General features: G+C 41.1%; 1 protein-coding gene across 1 annotated transcript in view; it reads left to right on the top strand.

Annotated features, from left to right (window-relative positions):
- Positions 1-21,302, top strand: part of SNTG2 (syntrophin gamma 2) — a 462,462-nt gene that overhangs the window by 414,109 nt on the left and 27,051 nt on the right. Inside the window, exon 17 of the mRNA XM_025203382.1 lies at positions 10,009-10,101. Within this exon, the coding sequence (XP_025059167.1) occupies positions 10,009-10,101 (93 nt within the window). The remainder of the gene's footprint in view (positions 1-10,008; positions 10,102-21,302) is intronic.

The following is a 21,302-nucleotide window of genomic DNA, read 5'->3' on the forward strand; positions in this document are numbered from 1 at the left end:
TCTTTGGGTTCCCTGACCCTGGTAGTTTCTGGCTGTGGCTCCTCATTTACCTCCTCCTGGTCCCTGGTCCTACCTCAAGCCAAATGACACCTTTTGGACTCTGTTGCCCTACCTGTCTTCTCTGGGCTACAAGTTGCTGTGCCTGGTTCTCGCCCCTTTTGTGGCCTATGTGCTTCAGGTCCTCTGTCTCCCAGGTCTGCAGCCCTTCTCTAGGTTCCTTCATAAAGTAAAGGCCACCTGCCTGCATAAACAGCTCTGTCCACCCCCATTCCCCAGTGCCATAGTCCTTTCAGGAACCTGTCTGCAGTCCTAAAGTCAGGAGCTCCTCTCCTCATGGCTCTCAGGGCAAGACTGCCTGACCTGCTCAGGTTGTGGGCTCAAACCCAGCCTTCCCCTGGTCAGGTGGCCTTCTCATTACCCTCCCACCCCCTCACCACCTGCAGGCCACTTCTCAGGCAGCCTCTCCACTTAACGTGACAGGCATGCTAAGCGTTCTGTCACAGTAGGCAACAACCTGCTTTGTCAGATGCCCTGTACAGGTGTTATGTTTCTAATAGGGGAATCGCTGCTCTCCCAGTAGAAACTAGGAACATACAAGCATTCATTCAGTTTTTTCCAAAAAAGACATGCCACTCTGAGAGGGACAGGTCAGCAGTAGAAAAAGGCCATTGAACATGATTCTGCTGTCTCTCCTCAAGCTTAAAGGTTTAATTCTACCTGTCTCCTACAACATTTTGTAATGCTCTGTAATATTTCTCTGTTCTCTGTTTTAAATGTACACTCCTCTCGACATCTCCACTTCCTCTGCCTCAGAGTTCATATTCCAAGCATGGTTTTTGAAACGTGCTCAGCATTGGCTTGATGCTAACTCAAAATAATGTTAACCGAACTTTATGAAAGCAGAGTTTGGTGGGTTCTGAATGCCTTAGTAAACCTATTCTGTGAGAATAACAATTGCCAAACAAGTTATGGGGGCTGGACTCAATGATCTTCCAAGGTCCCTTCCAGCCCTAATGTCTAATGTCTATGAAGTAATGAAAAAAGGAAAACACATTTCTCATATGTAAATGTATTCTCTTTATTTATGTCCTTCCAGTTGTAGAAATTTTTCTGTGTCCCTCTACTGACAAGAGAGGGACACATTCTGGGGCCTGAATCCTTTTTCAGTTGTGTAAAACCTACTTTTCTTTTTTCTTACTGCATTTTAAGTTCCCTGGTGTTTTATTTTAGCCTTGAATAGTACAGCAGAATGGTACAGACTCACTCAAGGACACATCCTTTTCTCCCTTGACTTGTTTAATGTCTCCATTTCCTGTCCCCAAAACACCTCTTACCATCTTTGCCTTTGCTCTCTTGACTCATCTACTAGTTATGTGAGTCAACCTTTCTGTTTCTCTGATGATTCTGAATCTTTCCTTACATTTTTTCTGTACTTCCCCATGATATCTATTACAAAAGTGAACAGAGAGAGGTGATATGCAATATAAAGCTCATGTGTGCTCCATAGCTAGCAGATATAAATATTAGTGCACTTTGGGCTAATGGGATTGTAGAGTGAGAAAAATTTTCTTTTAGCAAATGCCTGACTGTAATTGAATTATAATGTCAATGCTCAGTCAACTACAGATCCATATACAATAATTTTGTATGTATGCGGTTCCCACTGAATTCTCTTATTCTGCCACAAAGGCATAAACTTTAATTATTTTCAAGATTAGGGCCTTTACTAAAATATTAATAAAATCAGGTGACTGAAACAGATAGAATTCAGTTTAGCCTTTCCATTAGCTTTCCTATATTAGAGAAATGTCTGTGTACTACACAAGTAGTAGTTCTTTTTTTAAGAAAAAGTTCCATATAGTTCTGTTCCATTTAAGATTTTCAGTCACCTGACTTTATTTTACATTGTGATTAAGATCTAGTAAGTATTTTTCTGCTCACTGAAATAGTGATTGACAAGCCTTGCAAGGCTCAAAGGAAGTCTTACATTAACTTCAGTTGTAGGAAATTATCGTCATCAGTTAGTGTTTGCACAAAGCATCAGAAACTGGTAATTGCCAACCGTTATTGTTCTCTTGCATTCATTTTTTATCACTAGGTATCTATAAAAGACAAAAATCACTACAACTGGGCAATAATGACAATTTTATAGTGTATCCAGGAGACACTGTTTTTGTTTACTGGGCAAATAAAAATTGTGTTCTCATTCATTTGATCTGTTTACTGTTTCACTGATTATGCATTTAGTTGGAATGACTGATTGCTTGAAGACAATAAATATGCTCCAAATACATTAATTATGTTCTTAAATTCTTGTTTTAAGCAAAAAAGTTAAATTATTTAAGTACTTATATATCTCCTTAAAAAGACAAATGTATGCAACAAGCATATTTATTATTTATATTTAATTTATATTTTAGCTTACATTCTTTTAAAGTTATTTTTCATTATTATTTAGTTTTTATAATGTTGTTAATGCTTATGAAATTATATAACAGATAAATAAACTAAGTGTTGGAGCCCTGATCCACCCCCCCCCCAAAAAACTTGTAGCAGTTATACAAATCCAACTCAGTATAAAAATATTGAAATGTCTATGGTGTAATGGTTAGGGCTGCTGGTCTGACAGCCAAAAGTCTGTGGTTCAATCCCTGGGACCCAGAGGGCCAGAGTTATCTTTCTCTGAATACCCCTGTTGAATTTTTTCAGAATAAATGCTTTATGGAACAGGAGACTATTGAGTTTATTTTGTGAATTATATTAATATTAGCTACATGTTGATAGTTATTCCACAGTTGTAAAAAGTAGGGTTAGTGTAAAATTTGAGGGTGAGGACAATGAATGCATGAAATTTGTTTTTATTATAGTGTTGGCAGATCTATAGCTCTGAAAATAAGATTCTACAGAGCCTAGAATGAACAAATGTATTGCATATATCTCTAATTATAAATAAGAGTGTTTGTTTTTTTTATGTGCCTGTTTAAAAATTAACACAATCGAAACTAGTGTTTGGCTAATATTTGGAAATAACATGGTTGATGAGGTATTAGTAACAACCATACAAAATAGACTTCTGCAGGTCAGTTTTATTAAAATAATTCTATACAGTAGCATTTTTCTAACTATTTTCCACTCCTACGTAAGCTAGATCACTGAATTTCATTTGTTCTGGAGAGTTTCTAATTGAAAATAATTATTTTTAATAAGAAATACAGTTGGAAAACTCACTTTCAATTCTGATATTTTGTGGAATTGTGCTCAATAAAATGGGATTTTCTTCCCACTATTAACCATGCATGATCCTTCATGTTACCCCAAAACAAGCAACCATAATTAATAGGTTGAAATTTTAAAAATTACTTAATGAAACAAATTCTGCCTTTGCAGATGTTGAAAACAAAAGAAGCCAAGAAAGATAAGCAATTAAAAAGCAAAACAGTCGATTGCACATATTTGGCTATTGAAAATTAGTTAATAGTTATTATATCGTTAAACTATGCAGAAATTATGCTTCACCATTGGTGAAACTTTGTTACACAGTTACTTTTAAGCAGTACTGTTAAAAGCTGTCTCATGCTGATTATATTTGTTTGCAGATATTTATAAATCAGGAAAAACCATTTGGTAATATCTTGTATTTGACCAAGTAGTTCACTGGGAGAGGTGTTATTCAATTTGATTTGGAGTGTGCTTCTCATATGCTTCCTGGATTATCACTGCTATAACAATATTGCTGCTCCTACTACTGCTGCTGCTGCAGCTTCTACTGCTATAAAAGTTGTAGGACAAGTCCTGGCATGCAAAATTACCAGCCCTGTAACAGGATTTTTACCAGAAGTTCATGTTTCATTGGGCTAGTAAGGATTCCCAATGATGCGTTTAGATCAAGGTCTCGGTAGCTCAGCTTCTGAACTGCAATGTTGTTCAGCTTTCCACATTTTCTGAAACAACCCTAATAAACTGGATTCTTCAGCTCAGGCCCTGAATAAATATGGTGATCAGTCTAACCCTGAGAGGAGGGGCAAGATCCTCTAGCCAGGAACCTCCAGCTTTCTTCCTAGCAGGAGAATGGACACACTCCAGTTGAAGTCCCCAGCCTTAAGCCAACTCCCAAGGACTCAGGGTGGGCTTAAAATACACAGAAACACATAGCAGAAATCAAAAAGGGAAGGGGAGGAAGTGATGATGGAGCAAGCAGCAAAGCCCAAAAGCATGGGAAATACTCTTGGTATAAAATAGGCATAGCTGTGCCTAGATCATCTCTCACCAGTGGCTAGCCAACCTCTTCTTGAACTCTTCCAGTGATGGAGAATCCACAACTTCCCTAGGCAGTTTATTCCACTGCCTCACTATTCTCACAGTGAAGAAGTTTTTATGGATATCCAATCTAAATTTATACAATAAATGCATACAATACTGCAGATGAGACCTAACCAGTGCCAAGTAGAGAGGCAATATCACCTCCCATATCTTGTACTAATGCTTCTATCAATGCAGTCCAAAACTGCATTTGCTTTTTGTGCAACTGCATACTCATATTGAGTCTGAGGTCTCCCAAGACTCCTAAATCCTTTTCCATAGAGGTGCCATCCAGCCAGGTGTCCCCCATTTTGTATTTTTGTTTCTGATTATTTCTCCCAAAGCGTAGCACCTTGCACTTGTCCACATTGAACTTCATCCTGGTAGCTCTAGATAACTTTTCAATCTGTCAATACCCTTCTCAATTGCGCTCACATCCATCAATGTGTTCACGACCCTTCTGAATTTTGTATCTTTCACAAATGTGCTTAAAAAGCTTTCTATGCCTCATAAGATATTACAGATGGAAGGGGCATCTAGTCCGGCCCCCTGCTCAAGGCAGGAGCATCCCTGACTAAACCATCCTAGCTAGTCTGTCCAATCTGCTCCTGAAAACTTGCAAGGTTTGAGATTCCACAACTTCTCCAGTGTTTGACCACCCTCGTGGTCAGAAACGTCCTCCTTCTCTCTAACCTAAATCTCCCCTTCTGAAACTTGCAGCCTTTGCTTCTAGTCCTGTTCCTGATAAGCACAGAGATTAACCCATCTCTACCCACTTTGTAATTGCCCTTCAGGTATTTAAAGACTGTTGTCAAGTCCCCTCTCATAAGTCATGCTTCCACCCTTAGTCTTTTATCTCACAACCCAGGGTTTTTGTTGATCAGGTAAGATTAGGTAATTCCCCCCCCCCCCCTTTCATCACGAATGTTATGAGCTCATGGGGGATATTTTTGTCTAAAGTAGGGGGGGGAAGGGAGGTTGATTGAGGTGCACTGATTTAATTTTTTCCCTGATACTTAGAAAAGCCAGACTTTCCAACCTAGACTTTCTCTTGCACTCAAGGTTATACTAACCACCACATTTGGGATAAGGAAGGAATTTTTCTCCTAAGTCATACTGGCACAGACCATGGTGGGGTTTGTTTGTTAAGGGGCATTGTACTTTTCCTAGGACCTTTAAGCATATATTGACAGTAGTCTCATCTTCCCTGCTTTTATCTATGACATTATAGGTCATTTTTGCCTGTTTTAAGATGTTGTCCATTGCAGTTCTGTATGACAATTTGCAGTAGCAACTATAGGGATTCTTTGGTTAATAACTGCCTGAAATGCAGTGGGCTGGCCCAGAAGGTCCCTTGGAGACTCTTTCTATTTCTACATTCCTATGTTTTTGACGCTTTGATTAGAAGGTCACATCAATTTCTAGTCTACATCTCCAACCAGTGACTGAATCATCAGATTTAAAGATGGCAAAGTCAGTTAGCTCATCTAGTCCATACACCTGCAAGTCCAGGACAGTCCCTACAGCACATTTCTTAGGGTATTTTTGTATATGCAAGCACCGTAGCACCAGGTGTTTTCAAAAGCGCTGGTGCTGCGATGCTTACAGTTGTATGAGCAGTGAAATGTGTGTCAGTGCTGAGGAAATGATAGCAACATGCTTTTGAACTAAAACACATTGGAGGTGCTTTAGTTCAAAAGTGCACTGCCACGTTTTTCTGCATGCTGATGCTCATTTTGCCGCTTATACAACTACATGCAGCGTAGCACAGTTCTCCTCAATTTGTGTGCAAAGCAAACTTGATTAATTGAATGTGCTCCAAGGCAGCAGATCTCTGGCACATTGTGGGGCAAAAAAGTATGTTTATAAATGCCCTTAGTGTTTTAAATTATCATATACTTTTATACTGTAAGTAAAACTCATGTTCCTATGTAAGTAGAACTAGGGAGATGCATATGGATTATTTTTAGACTATTCCACTATATCTGAAACTTGTTTTTAATAAAAATATTAAAGGAAGTTTAGGCCAAATGCAAGTTAGAATTAGCTATGTGTACACACAGACACACACACACACATTTTCTGACTACTCTGTGGTAAGCTGATGTCTTAGCAGCAAGGAAGATGTTTAAAGTCATATTCTTTTGAATACTGTCACTAGCCTAACTAGGGCTTCTCAGAAACTGGTCTTTGGAGAGTCACTGGAAGTAAGCAGAAATGTGGCAACTCACGTGGTGCTAACTCTACTCTCTGCTAATTTCCATCTAAAACAGCTAAAATTAAATAGGTTTCTAATAATAAGTTTCTATGTAGGCAGTTGTTGTAGACACACGTGGCTGCCATGAAATCACAACTGTAAGGAAAGGCTGTAGCTACAGTTCTGAACAGAAAGGGATCAAAGTCTGTCCTTTCATCAGTGGGAAAGGTACAATCTATTAACAGAGGCTGTTTGCAGATGTGGAGGAAAAAAATTAGTGCTTTACTTTAAACTCAGCGCCCTGCCGCACCAAGCCCAGCGCATGCCCAGAAGAGGCAGCACATTAGCTGTACCCAGCTTTCTCAACATCTGTAGAGATCAGGCACATTAGTGGGGCTCTTTGGCGCTTTTATCAAAATGATGGAATTGCTTTAGTTAATGTGCCAAAAAGCCCCACTAAAGCCCCTGATCTATACAGATGCTGTAGAACCAGGTCAAATTAATGCGCTGCTGCTTCCAATACAGCGTAGGGTTGCTTTTTTCCCCCACATCTGTCAGGACCCACAATGTCCAAATTAAGGAGATGTTTGAGAACCTAAACTTTTTACAGATTATTTAGAGAAGTTGTGTAACATGTAGACTATCAAGTTAAACATCAGCCATGTATATAGTTAAACTTAAGGTATTTTTTGTGGAATAAGAATAAATGTGCTTTGTAAAGAAAAGCTCTGTTTTGTCTTCAGTAAATATTGATTCTGTTAAAATTTGGCTGCACAGTATAGTGTTTCTCAAAAAATTTGACTCTGAACAGGGGATTCTCTCAACCCTATCTCCTTACCCACAGCTAATGTCCCCCACAACCCAATGCACTGTGGGCATTAATGTCCACCCCCAGCCCAATGGACATTGTCTGTGGGGAAGTCTGAGTCTACATCCCTTATGATTCTCTTGTCAGGCAGGCTACAAAGACTTTTAAACTAGGTCTCCAACTGGTAGTTCTGGAACAGAAGCAGCATAAGCATGTTGTCACTGTGCTATACCTGGGCTAAACAGCATTTTTTCTCAGAGAATGAAGGAGGCTCTTCTGCTTCCTGTTTGGGATGTAGAACATGCATCACAGCCCAGTTTCTCAGTGTGGTTCTTCCTGGCACCAGAAATGTTTGGGGATATGCTAGATCCCTTGGTTACCTCTCTATTCAGCTTTATTGCCCTTCATTGGCCCACCAGTTGAGAACCACTTGCATAGCTGGCATATCATGGTTGAAATGCAACAAATTTGTCTTGTCATTAGACACACAATTTTACAATATTTGCCAAATATTTCAGTATAAATTCATGAACTGTTCACTTCAGTGTTTACTATTTATGGCTGCTCAATTGCTTTCAGGGTATTGTTTCTTCTTTATGATTCAGGACCTCAATTAAACATACATTTAAAGTTAAGCCAATCTTATACTGCATCGGGTTCTGGCCAACAGATTGGACAAAATAGGAGAATAAATTAGGTCTATTGCTTAATGTCACTTTATAGTGAATGAGAAATGATGTTGTAGTCTCTCAAACATTGGTCACAACTGCATGCAAGTATTTAGAATGTTCATGGATCCCCAAGAACATGTTCCCTGAACAGCAGCAGATAAAAAAATAAAATAGTTTATTCAAAAATATATTTATAAATCTGTTTTTTTCATCATTCAGCCTGCTGAAATACTGAAATATGAACTTTACAAACTGTGAAAACATTTATTAGCTGTGAAATTTCAAGGCTATAACTCATTTGTGGGTTTTATATTAGAATAAGTGTGACACATTTTGTATTTTGATTACAATAATAGGATTTTAAAATGTTAAGGAAAGCCTTCATGAACATTAAATATCAAAGATTTAAAATATACTAATAGTTTGTTTTTCAACATCAAGAATTACTGTTTTTTAAAACCTGAAAAAAATCCTGTTCAAGTTAATGGTTCCAATCTTCACAGACCATTCGCTTGTTACAACCACATTCTGTAGCATTTAAAAATATTATCCAAATATGATGTTTTAAATACATCTCTAAATGTGGGAGGCCCATGCTGTTTATGAAAAATTAATGTCAGACTGAAAGATTGCTTCCTTGGAAAACTTTCTATCAAAATTAGAGGCCATATTTAGCATTTTAGAAAGCACTTTGTAAACTGGAGTAAAGAAAAAATGGAGAAGAGGCCTGCTCTTTACATGCACTAAATTTAGTGGTATGTTTGCTCTTTACTTCAATGTAAAACCCATCGAGTTATTTTTAAATTTGTAGGCAGTAGCACCGCAGACTGCCTGTCTTTGCATTCTGAATCCAATTTACATACAATACTGATAGTCTAAAATGTATGCAGAGGTAAATTTTAATTTTAATAGACTTTTGTTGTAAAACATATTCATAACAGAAACTTCCTTTTTAACTTTAAAAAGGTCAAAGAATTAACATTCATATTTCATTGGCTGACAAGATAGCAGCCTGAGTTAATTAGTTCAGTATAACTATTTTTACTGCAGTAGAATTCTAACAAAGTTTTAAGAGCTTGCAAAGAAATCTTGCTGATTCCAAAGGCAATTTGCCAAGTTTAAAGTGGAATTATAAAGGTGGCAGATACTGATGTCCTAGACTAGGAATGCTCAACCCCCATCCTGTGACACCATGTCATCCAGAACCAAAGGGCTCCCCACTGGTCTGGGAAGTTGGCTGTGGGGGAGCAGTGGCAACTGCTGCCAAGTTTCCAGACTCCCAGAGAGCCTCAGGCCCTGCACTAGATTGGATGACTGGATTGGGTAGGGGTGGCATGAGGCCCTAGCACCCAATCCCAGTGTATGGGTTTGGGAAGGGGCAGTGTCAGGCCCCAGGGGCCCAGTCCCAGTGCGCAGGGCCCAGGAGGGGGCACCACAGTCCCCAGGACCCAATCCCAGTGTAAGGGGCTGGAAAGGGCAGCACCAGACTCCTGGGGCACAATCCTGGCAGTCACGGGGCTCTATTCAACCCATAAACTCATCCTTCACCGCTCATCTGGTCTGTAAAGCCAAAAAGTTGAGCACCACTGTCCTAAACAGTAACCACACTATTTAGACTAGATTATCTCAACAAAGTTCATTAGATACCAGGTAATAACCAACTAATATTTAATGCATCTAGACCCTTGTATTAGTTCTAAGTAGTCTGAAGAAGGTTTTACAATTATTATATTCATTTAAATGGTCCATGTCTGCATTTTGTAATGGACAGAAGCAAGTAGATTTCGGGTCATGTTCGAAAGATGCATTTTTGTTTGTCTTTGGCATAGTAGAGAGGAACCACCTGTAGTGAACAGGTCTAATATTCTGTGCAGTTATACTTTACTGACAAACTCTTTAAATGACTGATATAAACCTGTTCTAGTGTTACTGGCTTGGCACCTTGCACAAATAATAAATAAGATTTTAAGTATTACTGTTATTGGTAAATTGAAGAATTATAACCATTTTTTCAACATTAACACTTTTTCCAGTCTAAAACATATATGTGCAGTTGGCAAGGAGATTCCCTGTGCTTCACAGTTGACTTTGCTTTGGGATTCACCTGTTTTGACAGTAAAACAAAGGTAAGAGGGGAAAAGAAACAAAAACTATAATCTGCTCTATTTCACTGTTGCTGAATTTGTTCAAATTATTGTTTTTAGTGATGGTATTTTCTGTTTGCTTGATTCACACCATTTTATAATCTGTTTTCTGTTGGTATCACAGAAAGACATCCTGGAAAAAGAGAAGCTTTTTTTGCCCAGGTGACCAAGATAGACACAATTCTTACAAACAAAAAAAGAAAGCTATTTGGATATTTAAGCTGAGCTACAGTCTCTAAAATTTCATCCAAAAGACCTTGTTATAGAAGACTTTACCAATCTTGTGAAAATGAAATATTGTGTGATCCTGATTAAATGTAAAACTTTATGTATAGGACCTTCTACTCTTCAACAATAGGACAGTTAAGGACTGGTTTGTGCCTCCCCCTAGGGGTTAGGAGAAAAGACAAAGAATAGGGCAGCATGTAAATAGCCTTTCCTACTGCCTTCAGTAAAGTTCAGCAACATCTAGTCCTTGTGCTTTTCTGAATGCACAGATTTTGAGAGACAGCACACCTTTTAGTGCTAAATTTCCCAAACTCAGTGGAGGAGGAAAGGGCAGGGACTTGCTACTATTCATGACCACTGATAAAGAGGTGATAAAACCAAACTTTCACAAACATACATTACCTCACTCATTAAAAAACATGCATATCACATTGTAGGTAGGCATGTGGATGCCCAGGCTGTTCTACTCAGAGACTTTTAGTACCTGTAGGGGAATATGTGCTCCCATCTTATCTTCTTGCAGGCTGAGGACATAAGGAAGTAGAGCCAGCCAGACTCTCCTCAGTTCCTTCTCAGAGTCCTTGACTGAAATTTGAAGGTCCCCATGTTACCCTCACCCTCACAATCTTTTGTGCACTTTCAATGCTGAAATACTTAGTATTCATACATATTTAGTGATCGTACACCCAGAAGATGGAGGTTCAAAACGTCTTATCAGAAAAGGACTTGTAAAAGAGAAATGTAGCATTTTGATATCATAGATTCATAGATGTTAGGGTCAGAAGGGACCTCAATAGATCATTGAGTCTGACCCCCTGCATAGGCAGGAAAGTGTGCTGGGTTCAGATGACCCCAGCCAGATGCCTTTCTAACCTCCTCTTGAAGACCCCCAGGGTAGGGGAGAGCACCACCTCCCTTGAGAGCCCATTCCAGATTTTGGCCACTCTAACTGTAAATAAATTCTTCCTAATGTCCAGTCTAAATCTGCTCTCTGCTAGCTTATGGCCATTATTTCTTGTAACCCCCAGGGGCGCCTTGGTGAGTAGAGCCTCACCAATTCCCTTCTGCATTCCCATGATGAATTTATAGGCAGCCACAAGGTTGCCTCTCAACCTTCTTTTACAAAGGCTGAAGAGGTCCAGGTGCCCTAGTCTCTCCTCATAGGGCTTGGCCTGCAAGCCCTTAACCATATGAGTGGTCCTTCTCTGGACCCTCTCCAGGTTATCCACATCCTTCTTGAAGTGTGTCACCCAAAACTGGACTCAGTATTCCAACTGCAGTCTGACCAGCGCCCGATAGAGGGGAAGTATCACCTCCTTGGTTCTGTTTGTCATGCATCTGTTGATGCACGATAAAGTGCAGTTAGCTTTGCTGATGACTTCGTCACACTGACGACTCATGTTCATCTTGAAGTCCACTAGGACTCCGAGATCCCTTTCTGCTTCTGTGCTGCCGAGCAGGCCATTTCCTAGGCAGTAGGTGTGCTGGACATTTTTCCTCCCTAGGTGCAGCACTTTGCATTTCTCCTTGTTAAATCACATTCTGTTGTTTCCTGCCCACATGTCCAACCTGTCCAGGTCTGCCTGTAGTTGTTCCCTGCCCTCCAGTGTGTCCACTTCTCCCCACAGTTTTGTATCATCCACAAACTTGGACAGAGTACACTTCAATCCCTTGTCCAAGTCACTAATGAATCCTTCTAGAAGGATTCAGTACAGGATTTTGTATTAGCTTCTACTCATCCTTCAGTTTAGAACCTCTAAAAACATCTGTGTTAACCTTTGTGTCATCCTGAGGACTGCCTCAAGGACCATTTATTCATCTTAGTGGTGTGTGCCAGCCTCCACTGCTGAAAATTCTCTCTTCCTCCTCTTTAAAGGTAAAATCTGCCAGAGAACATTCTCACTAGTTTTCAGGTTCATTGAGACTTACGGTGTCTTTAGGGTGTCACTCTATGATGATATAAAGTCACTGGGTGTGTCCAGATGAGCATACACATGCAGGGGCATGCATTTGCCACAGCAAAAATAGCAGTGGCACAAATTTGTGCCATTGTTTTTTGCTACTGTGTACAAACCCCTGCACATGTGTTTTGGTGCAGGGCAAAATGCCCCACTTCTGGGAAAATGTAATTTCCCCACTTCTCCCAGGTCCCAGCATGCTGGAGGACCCAGAGGACAAAAAGAGGAGGGAAGATGCTTTGACTGGCAGCCAGAGCATCTCCCAGAAGTACTGAACCTTTGTGCCTTCCAGTGCTCGTTCTTGGACCATGTGGCACGCTGCTTTTTTGTCGCCACTTTTTTTTGTTTGTTTTTTTGTTTTTTGCTACTGGGATTTCCCAATAGCAAATATTTTCCCTGCACTGCAAATTTGCAGCATGGAGCACTTTTTAACATGTCACATCTGTAGTTTGTGGCACTGCAAAGAGGTTTGCGGCACCACAAGCCACACATGCCTGCACATCTGAATCTAGCCATTGTGACTATATATCTGGATCAAAGGAATTTTCCTCACTGAGTGCAGAGTACTCCAAAGACCATATAGGTACCTTCTGAGTTCTACTGGGCTCCCTGAGGCATGCTTTATTCCATCAGACACTGTCTACACCTTCTTCCAGGCCAAAATCCAATTGTCTGTCAACATAAATGTAGTTTCAGCCCATGGGTCAAAGCATACATCTATCCTGGATCCCCTGATGAGGGTGTAAAAGCCAGAGCAGCAGCTGCCTGTACATATTTTATCTTCATCTCGTGAGGCCATAATCTAAGGATCATCTTCCTCCACTCCGATGATTTAATGACTTTTCAAGAACTAATGTGGCCTTGTTTCTAGATATCTAAGAAAAGTACTGAACCTTTGTGCCTTCCAGTGCTCGTTCTTGGACCATGTGGCACGCTGCTTTTTTGTCGCCACTTTTTTTTGTTTGTTTTTTTGTTTTTTGCTACTGGGATTTCCCAATAGCAAATATTTTCCCTGCACTGCAAATTTGCAGCATGGAGCACTTTTTAACATGTCACATCTGTAGTTTGTGGCACTGCAAAGAGGTTTGCGGCACCACAAGCCACACATGCCTGCACATCTGAATCTAGCCATTGTGACTATATATCTGGATCAAAGGAATTTTCCTCACTGAGTGCAGAGTACTCCAAAGACCATATAGGTACCTTCTGAGTTCTACTGGGCTCCCTGAGGCATGCTTTATTCCATCAGACACTGTCTACACCTTCTTCCAGGCCAAAATCCAATTGTCTGTCAACATAAATGTAGTTTCAGCCCATGGGTCAAAGCATACATCTATCCTGGATCCCCTGATGAGGGTGTAAAAGCCAGAGCAGCAGCTGCCTGTACATATTTTATCTTCATCTCGTGAGGCCATAATCTAAGGATCATCTTCCTCCACTCCGATGATTTAATGACTTTTCAAGAACTAATGTGGCCTTGTTTCTAGATATCTAAGAAAAAGTAATTCAAGAGTACACTCAAAAACTTTGTCAGGCAAATTCACAGACAAACTCCCGCAAGAGATACATTGGCTGTAAGAACATCTCTGTGGCAGACACAGCCAACAAGATCCAATAACTTTGCTTCATACTAATCATCAGGGCTGTATGCATCAGGAATCTCTTGAGAGGCTCAAATGGCAATATGGGATAGTATCATTCAGAAGGCTGTCACCTTTTCATTGCAAAGCATTGTGCTCTCCCCCACTGACCCAGACAAGTCAGTACTATAGACAGTTTCTAGGGTGACATTAATCTCCTCTCCTATTTGGCTGTTTTATAAAAAGCAGGGTACTAGTTATACATGGTTTTCTCATTTTATCCCCCCATATGGAAACCAGTTAATTTGCTCCTTTACTGCTTGGAGATCTGTCTATAGACCAGCGATACTAAACACCCAGAGAGTGGTGGTGAACCCAGAGAGTAGTGGTGGATGGCTTATTTTCAACCTGGAGTGATGTGGGCCGTGGAGTTCCCCAGGGCTCAGTCCTCAGGCCTGTGCTATTCAACATCTTTATCAGTGACTTGGAAGTGGGTGTGGAAAACACGTTGTCCAAATTCACTGATGACACAAAGATGTGGGGAGAAGTGGGCACACTGGAGGGAAGGGACAGAATCCAACTAGATCTAGACAGATTACAGGGGTGGGCGGATGAGAATAGGATGGAATTCAATGCAGACAAGTGCAAGGTGCTGCATCTAGGGAGAAGGAACCTGCAGCATACCTACAGGCTGGGGAACTCCCTTCTCAACAACACAGTGGCTGAAAGGGATCTTGGAGTCATTGTTGACTCCAGGATGGACATGAGCTGCTAATGCGAGGAAGAGGTCAGTAAGGCTAACCGCACATTGTTGTGCATCTACAGATGCATCACAAGCAGGTCCAGGGAGGTGATCCTTCCCCTCTATGCAGCGCTGGTCAGGCTGCAGTTGGAGTACTGCATCCGGTTCTGGGTGCTGCACTTCAAGAGGGATGTGGCTAGCATTGAGAGGGTCCAGAGGAGGGCCTTTTGCATGGTCAGGGGGCAGCAGGCCAGGCCCTACACAGATAGACTAAAGGGCCTGAATCTATTCAGCCTCCACAAGAGAAGACTGAGAGGGGATCTGGTAGCTGTCTATAAACGCACCAGGTGGGACCAGCGGAAAATAGGTGAGGCTCTGTTCCCCTGGGTACCACCTGGGATAACAAGGAATAACGGGCATACATTGATTGAGAGTAGGTTCAGGCTTGATATCAGGAGGCATTACTTTTTGTTTAGGGCTGCTAGGCTCTGGAATGGGCTCCCAAGGGAGGTGGTGCTCTCCCCTCCCTTGGGAGGTCTTCAAGAGGAGGTTGGATAGATATCTGGCTGGGGTATTACGATCCCAGCACTCATTCCTGCCCAGGGCAGTGGGTTGGACTTGATGATCTGTTCAGGTCCCTTCTGACCCTAGAAACTATATAACTATGAAACACTGTGGGATTTGGCAAAACCATTCAGTTTCTAGTAAAGACTTGCCTACACTTCCTTTCCCGGTCACTATTCAGGCTTTGCTTCTCCATGAAATAGAATCGCAGCTTTCTTTTGGAACTATACAGGAGGTTCTCATGCAGCATAATGGAAGGGTTTTCCACTCCTGTTGCTGCTCCATGCTCAAGAAAAGTAGTAGTCTGCAGCCTATCCCCTAAGATTGGATGCCTTTGTTAAGAAAAGAAAATTCCAAATGGTTTCCCTAGGCTCACAAGCACTATAAGGGTACATACAAGCATTACATTTAGATCAACCTAACCAGACCTTGACCAGGTCTATCTAAATGCCGACTTCTACAGACGTTTATAGGGTTTTAACTGGCTAAACAATTCCATGCCTGAACTAAGTAAATCACCTCAGGAGATGCACTCATTTAGATCAAGAAAGGGTTAACCCAATCTAGCAAATGCCTGCACACATTCCCCGGCACAGTCCCAGGACTGGGAAAGCCCAGCCACTCACCCCAGCCTCAGGGCTATGTTATTTGTACCACCATGACCCTAACCAGGAAACTTGTTAGTCCCCCACCTCGCCTTCCAGGCAAACTCCTCCATAGACCAACCAATATCCTCTGAAGATTTCCCCCCAACACACACACACACCCATCTTAGCCCATCCCCCTACCCGGCTCCATGCACCACTCCTGGTCTAGGTTTAGGTCACTTAAAATAAACTGCCTAACCTAGATAAGATGGAGCAAACACTTGTTCACACCTATGAAGAACTTGTTACCTCTCTCCACTATTACTGTTGTTCTTCATGATGTGCTGTGCAGTGTGCACATATGTATTCCATTATATTCCATACTCTCCTTTTCCATTTTTTGGTATCCAGTGCCATATCAATCTGTCACATTGTCTGTAGGAACTGAGGAGAGTCAGGACAACTCCATTCCTTTATTCCTTGATGGCAGGTACAGTATGGGCAGGGCTTATGCATTGCACCTAAAGCTACTACTGGTAAAAGTCACAAGCTTGAGTACAAAGGGTAGGAATATGCTGACAACAGCAAAAGGAAAAAGAAATGTGTGTGTGTGTGTGTGTGTGTGTGTGTGTGTGTGTGTGTGTGTGTGTGTGTGTAAAATATGCCACAAAACTTTTCAAAGAGCATTTAAAGGACAGCTAAGTAGTCATTATTTATCAGGTACTTTTATGTTGTTCTTATTAATAGCAAGATAAGTTGTCTAGGGTAAAATGCTGTAACTATAAAGGTTTTAACTATAAAGTGGAATATCTGAAAAAACTACAGCAGATATGTTAAAAATTGATAAGGAAATATTTGTTAATGGAATACTGACTGATCTATGGTATTTAACTCATAAAGTGGTTAAACATTTTTATAATCTTATTTTCATTTGTATTTTCTTATATACTGAGACTAAGAAACTAGAATTATTTTTTTTTCTGATTTTGCAAAGATCATAGTATGTACTGCAGAGATTTATTGTATCTCTAAGAAACTAAAGAAATTCTCAAATGTTGGTTCTAAAAAAAGATTATTATATATATATATTGCTAGTTGCAGCTTCAGTTCTTATTGGAAAGAATTCACCTATCTCATCACCAGTCCACACTGAATTGAACTGCTTTCTTTTAGATTCTTGCTAATTGCTAACTAGATCTATTTCCATGCAACCCTGTGGGAGTGAATAAATCCATCAGATTCTCAGTAGCAGCCAGCAGCAGGCACTCAAGTGGTTACTTTGTTGTTGTTATAACAGGGATCCTTTATAGCCCTTTTATGTTTGTTTGTGTGTCAGACAGTAAATATTTTAAACTTGAGTCATTAGCTCTATGATTGATCAGGCAAATAGCCCAGCTTCAGAAGTGGAAATATTGGAAATATTTCATTTGTATTAAAAAAACTAATTATGTATTTGAAGTTTGAATCTTTGAATTTGTGTAGTTTTCAAGGTATTTCTTATAGTAGGCAAAGCCAGAAGCACAAGGGAATAGGGAAAATGCTGAGATTAATTATATAGCTCATAAATTTGCAAGTCTTCAAGGCTACCAATACAAAGAAGGAACCAGCTTCATAAGGAAAATGTTAATCTCTAATTTAGAAAAATTGTATATGGGTATAGGGATGTCAAGGTTAACTCTCCCTATAGACTTTTTAACATGTCATGTCAGAAAGTCTGGCACAGGGAAAGTTCTCCAATTGTTTGTATTTCCATTTATATTATCCTACTCTGGCAAAAATTATGATGCTATAATACTTACATAAGCTTTCACATTATCCTCCTGTTAAACTCCAAGTAGTGATGTGTTAGAGAAAAAATCAGATTATTTTAAAACTTGTATCTTTTTCTTTAATAAGAAAGTCCTGAGCATAATTCAGTTCATTGCACCTACATTCTGTGGAAGGCCTCTAACATATATGGCAGAGATGCATTAATGCATTGAATTCTCAGGGCAAGAAATATTAGCTGGCAACGTTATTTGAATACAAAATCATTAATAACTTCAAGCATATGTTAACAGGGGTTTGGGTTGTAGCCGTGTTGGTCTAAGGACATAGGCAGACAAGGTTCCTTGGGTGAATTTGATATCTTTTATTAGACCAACGCAAATGGTTGGAGAATAGTTATTGAGCAAGCTTTCGGGTTCAAAAACCCTTCGTCAGGCTAAGGGAAAACTTGCTCAATAACTATTCTCCAACCATTTGGGTTGGTCTAATAAAAGATATCAAATTCACCCAAGGAACCTTGTCAAGCATATGTTAATGCTTTTAAAACAGATAATGAAAATCCATAATTAATATATCATTTAAATTGCAGTTTATCAAATAAATACTGCCCCAGAAGACCATATGAGTTTGTGGTAGACTCTGTGGGTGCCTCTACATGAGATGCTTTACTCAAAATTAGAGCAAATTACTGTGCAGTAAGCATCACTGTCTCCACATGCAGATGCTTACTGCACAGTAATTTGTTCGTGATTGTGAAGCGGATGCTGGGAACAGGCTAAAGCTTATTCCCAGCCCTGGCTCCATGATTGCAATAGCAGAGTGAAGGCTGGAGACTCCCTGCATGGGGAGAGTTCTCCACCCAGCCTGGAGTTGGCTGGGGCCTCCCCCTGACCAGGACACTTCCCAGCCAGCCTCAGGCTGCTTGGGGAAGTCTGCACATGAAGCCTGCAGGTGGCTGTGGACTGTCCCATTTTAGGCAGTCCCAGGCAGCTCTGGGCTGCACATGCAGACTTCCCCATGCAGCTGCTGGCTGGGAACTGTCCCAGTCAGGGGCAGGTCCTAGCCCTGTGCCCAGACTGGTCACCCCTCCCCTGCAGCTCTTTCCAAGCCCTGCACCTTGATTGGTAGGTCCCAGCCAGCTGCCCCACTGGCAGATCAGGGCAGGGGACTGGGACCTGCCCCTGCTGCGGCTCTTTCCAAAACCTCTGCCTCTGGTTGGGGATTTGGGGCCAGGAGCTCCCTGCTGCCGATCAAGAGGACATTGTCCCTGCCTGGGCTTCATCGCTGGAGCACGCCCCAGCAGCAGACAGTTCCCAGGGGGCAGGGAGGAAGTTCCCAGCCCCCACCAGGAGAGAGCTGTCTGCTGACCCCATGCTGCCAGGGGCAGGAGCAAATCTGCTCCCACATCCCTGTGTAGATGCCTGCCCAGTTTGGGTTTCCTCTAGAGTAAACCCAACCCACAGCATTTGCACATGTAGACATACCTAGTAAGTAGCACGCACAAAAAACAGCCATGAGAGGCTAAGGCTTTTACTGTGAGGAAGAACAGTAAGAGACAACAGGAGCACATGATGACAAGGATTTCCAAAACCCATACTCATGTAGCTGAGGAGCAATGAACAATGGTTTCACTTCCAGTCAGCCTTTTCTATTAGCCTCTTCTATTTCCCTATAAATAATGTGCTTGACTTTTCTGCCACCGACCTCTAGGAAACTTTATATTATGAAGACTTTATAAAACCTAGGATGGCTTTATATTAGAGCTTGGGAAATGCCAAAGAACCAATCTAGTTCACATGTTCAGTGGTTAGATACTATAACTATGGGAGTGTCTACACATCACCACATGATGACATTGCTAGTGCCATGCTTTAGTACTTCTATTTGGAAGTACTAAAGCATGGTACAGTAAACACCCATTCTATACCATGAGTGCGGTGCATGGTTAGGTTTTGCTGCTATGTTGCTGTAGTGGCACACTAAAACAGGGACAAACACTGCTACCGTGGTGTAGCTGCTGATGACATGTGGATCTTTAGTTTGCCATAGCATGCCATACAGTAATGTAGTGACATGCTGCATCACTGTACGGCAATGTTTAGACACCCGATAAGCACAAAAGCACAAAAAATCCCTAGAAAGATAGGTAATTCTCAGGCTTACTGGTCTAAATTGCAACGGTTCTTCATCCTGCTGCATCTTTTTAAAAGAAACAGCACAAATGTAGGCACAAGAAATCCCCTCTACTTCCTGTTTTTATGAAAACAAAGATATAAGTGGAAGGCAGAACAACAGAGGGATAGGCTAAGGAACTGGATGCTTGTAGGAAAGTGGTTTTTTATGGTGTATTTATGCATCACAGAGATATACGTGCAGTTTTTTTACTAAAATGATACAATTGCTTTATAACCTTGACAATGAACTGCTGGTATGCTTCATGGCAAATTTCAGAACTACTTATTATAGGTAAGACCTTATTACTACTTGTTCATAATACAGAGAGGTATTTAAACACCCCATCATTCATCATAACATGTGGGAAGCAAAGCTTTGGTGGTTTCCTTATAATTTAGACAAAAAGTGGCGCTTCTCCTGGTGCCCCCACTCTTGGGCCGGCACTTTCAGGGGGGGTACCAGTGCTTCCACCTGCCCTGCCTAAGCAGGGAACACTGGCTGTCAGGGGGTGCACCAGCGCTCTTAGAGGGTGCACGTGCACCCCCTATGAGTCGCCACTGATTTCACCATTTATACAACTGCACGCGAAGCAATGCAGTGCGTGTCAGCTCGTGTGTGGAGCAGACTCGATTAATCGAGTGTGCTTTGACCCACCAGATCTCCAGTGTGTCATGGGATGAAAAGGTATGTGTATAAATGCCCTTTGTTTTTTGCATGCCACTAATTCACATGGCTGTTTTAAAACTTTCTGAATTACTACTAATGCCTCTGCCAAACTTATTATTGTTACTATTTGTATTGCACTGGTGCCAAAGGTCCCAAATAAAGTGAGGCTTCATTGTTTGGGCCATCTCCAGCCTAATTTAAGCAGGGAGGTGGGGACTGAGAGCAAAATAAGTTTTACCACTTGCACTTATTACTGTGGCCTATGCTGAACTCCTTTTTAGGTGAGCAAGTATAACCTGTTTTATACTTATTTTGGCTAAGTGGCATTTTGCCTACCTTTTCTATCCTGCCCCCCATTTACACACAATTTACCTTGCCCTTCTGAACATGCTCAGAAAGACCTGCTTCAGCCACTTACACTCTATTACTATCCTACTCTACCAAAGTAGATGTATAAACTCTGCATAAGTCCCCAAAATCTTAGTCAAATGAAAAAACATGATCAGTGACTATTTGGTACTAGAGGAAGAAGAAGAACAGGGGGATCCTGTCACTTTTTAACCCAATAGCAGTTAAAGCATTTGCCTAGGGAACTGTGGACCCAGGTTCTAGGTCTCCATCACCCAGAGGGATTTAAAACTATATATTTCATTGCCTGGACAGTGCACTAACCACCAGGCTATGATGAGGTATTGCTGAGAGCAATCTCCATTTGTCGTGTTAAAGCAAGTCCAACTATTATCCACTAGTAAAAGATAGATGGGGCCAGAAAAAGAACAAGCCTAAGGGAATCTGACTTAATGAAATGGATGCTGCCTTGGAAGGCAGCCTTGGATTCTGGCTCCTGCCCAAATCCCTAATGGGGAAGAAGCTACCCCATTACTGGTACGTCATTTTATCCAATAACTGTTAAATG

The sequence above is a fragment of the Alligator sinensis genome, unplaced genomic scaffold (assembly GCF_000455745.1).
Source record: "Alligator sinensis unplaced genomic scaffold, ASM45574v1 scaffold832_1, whole genome shotgun sequence".
NCBI classification, from domain to species: Eukaryota; Metazoa; Chordata; order Crocodylia; family Alligatoridae; genus Alligator; species Alligator sinensis.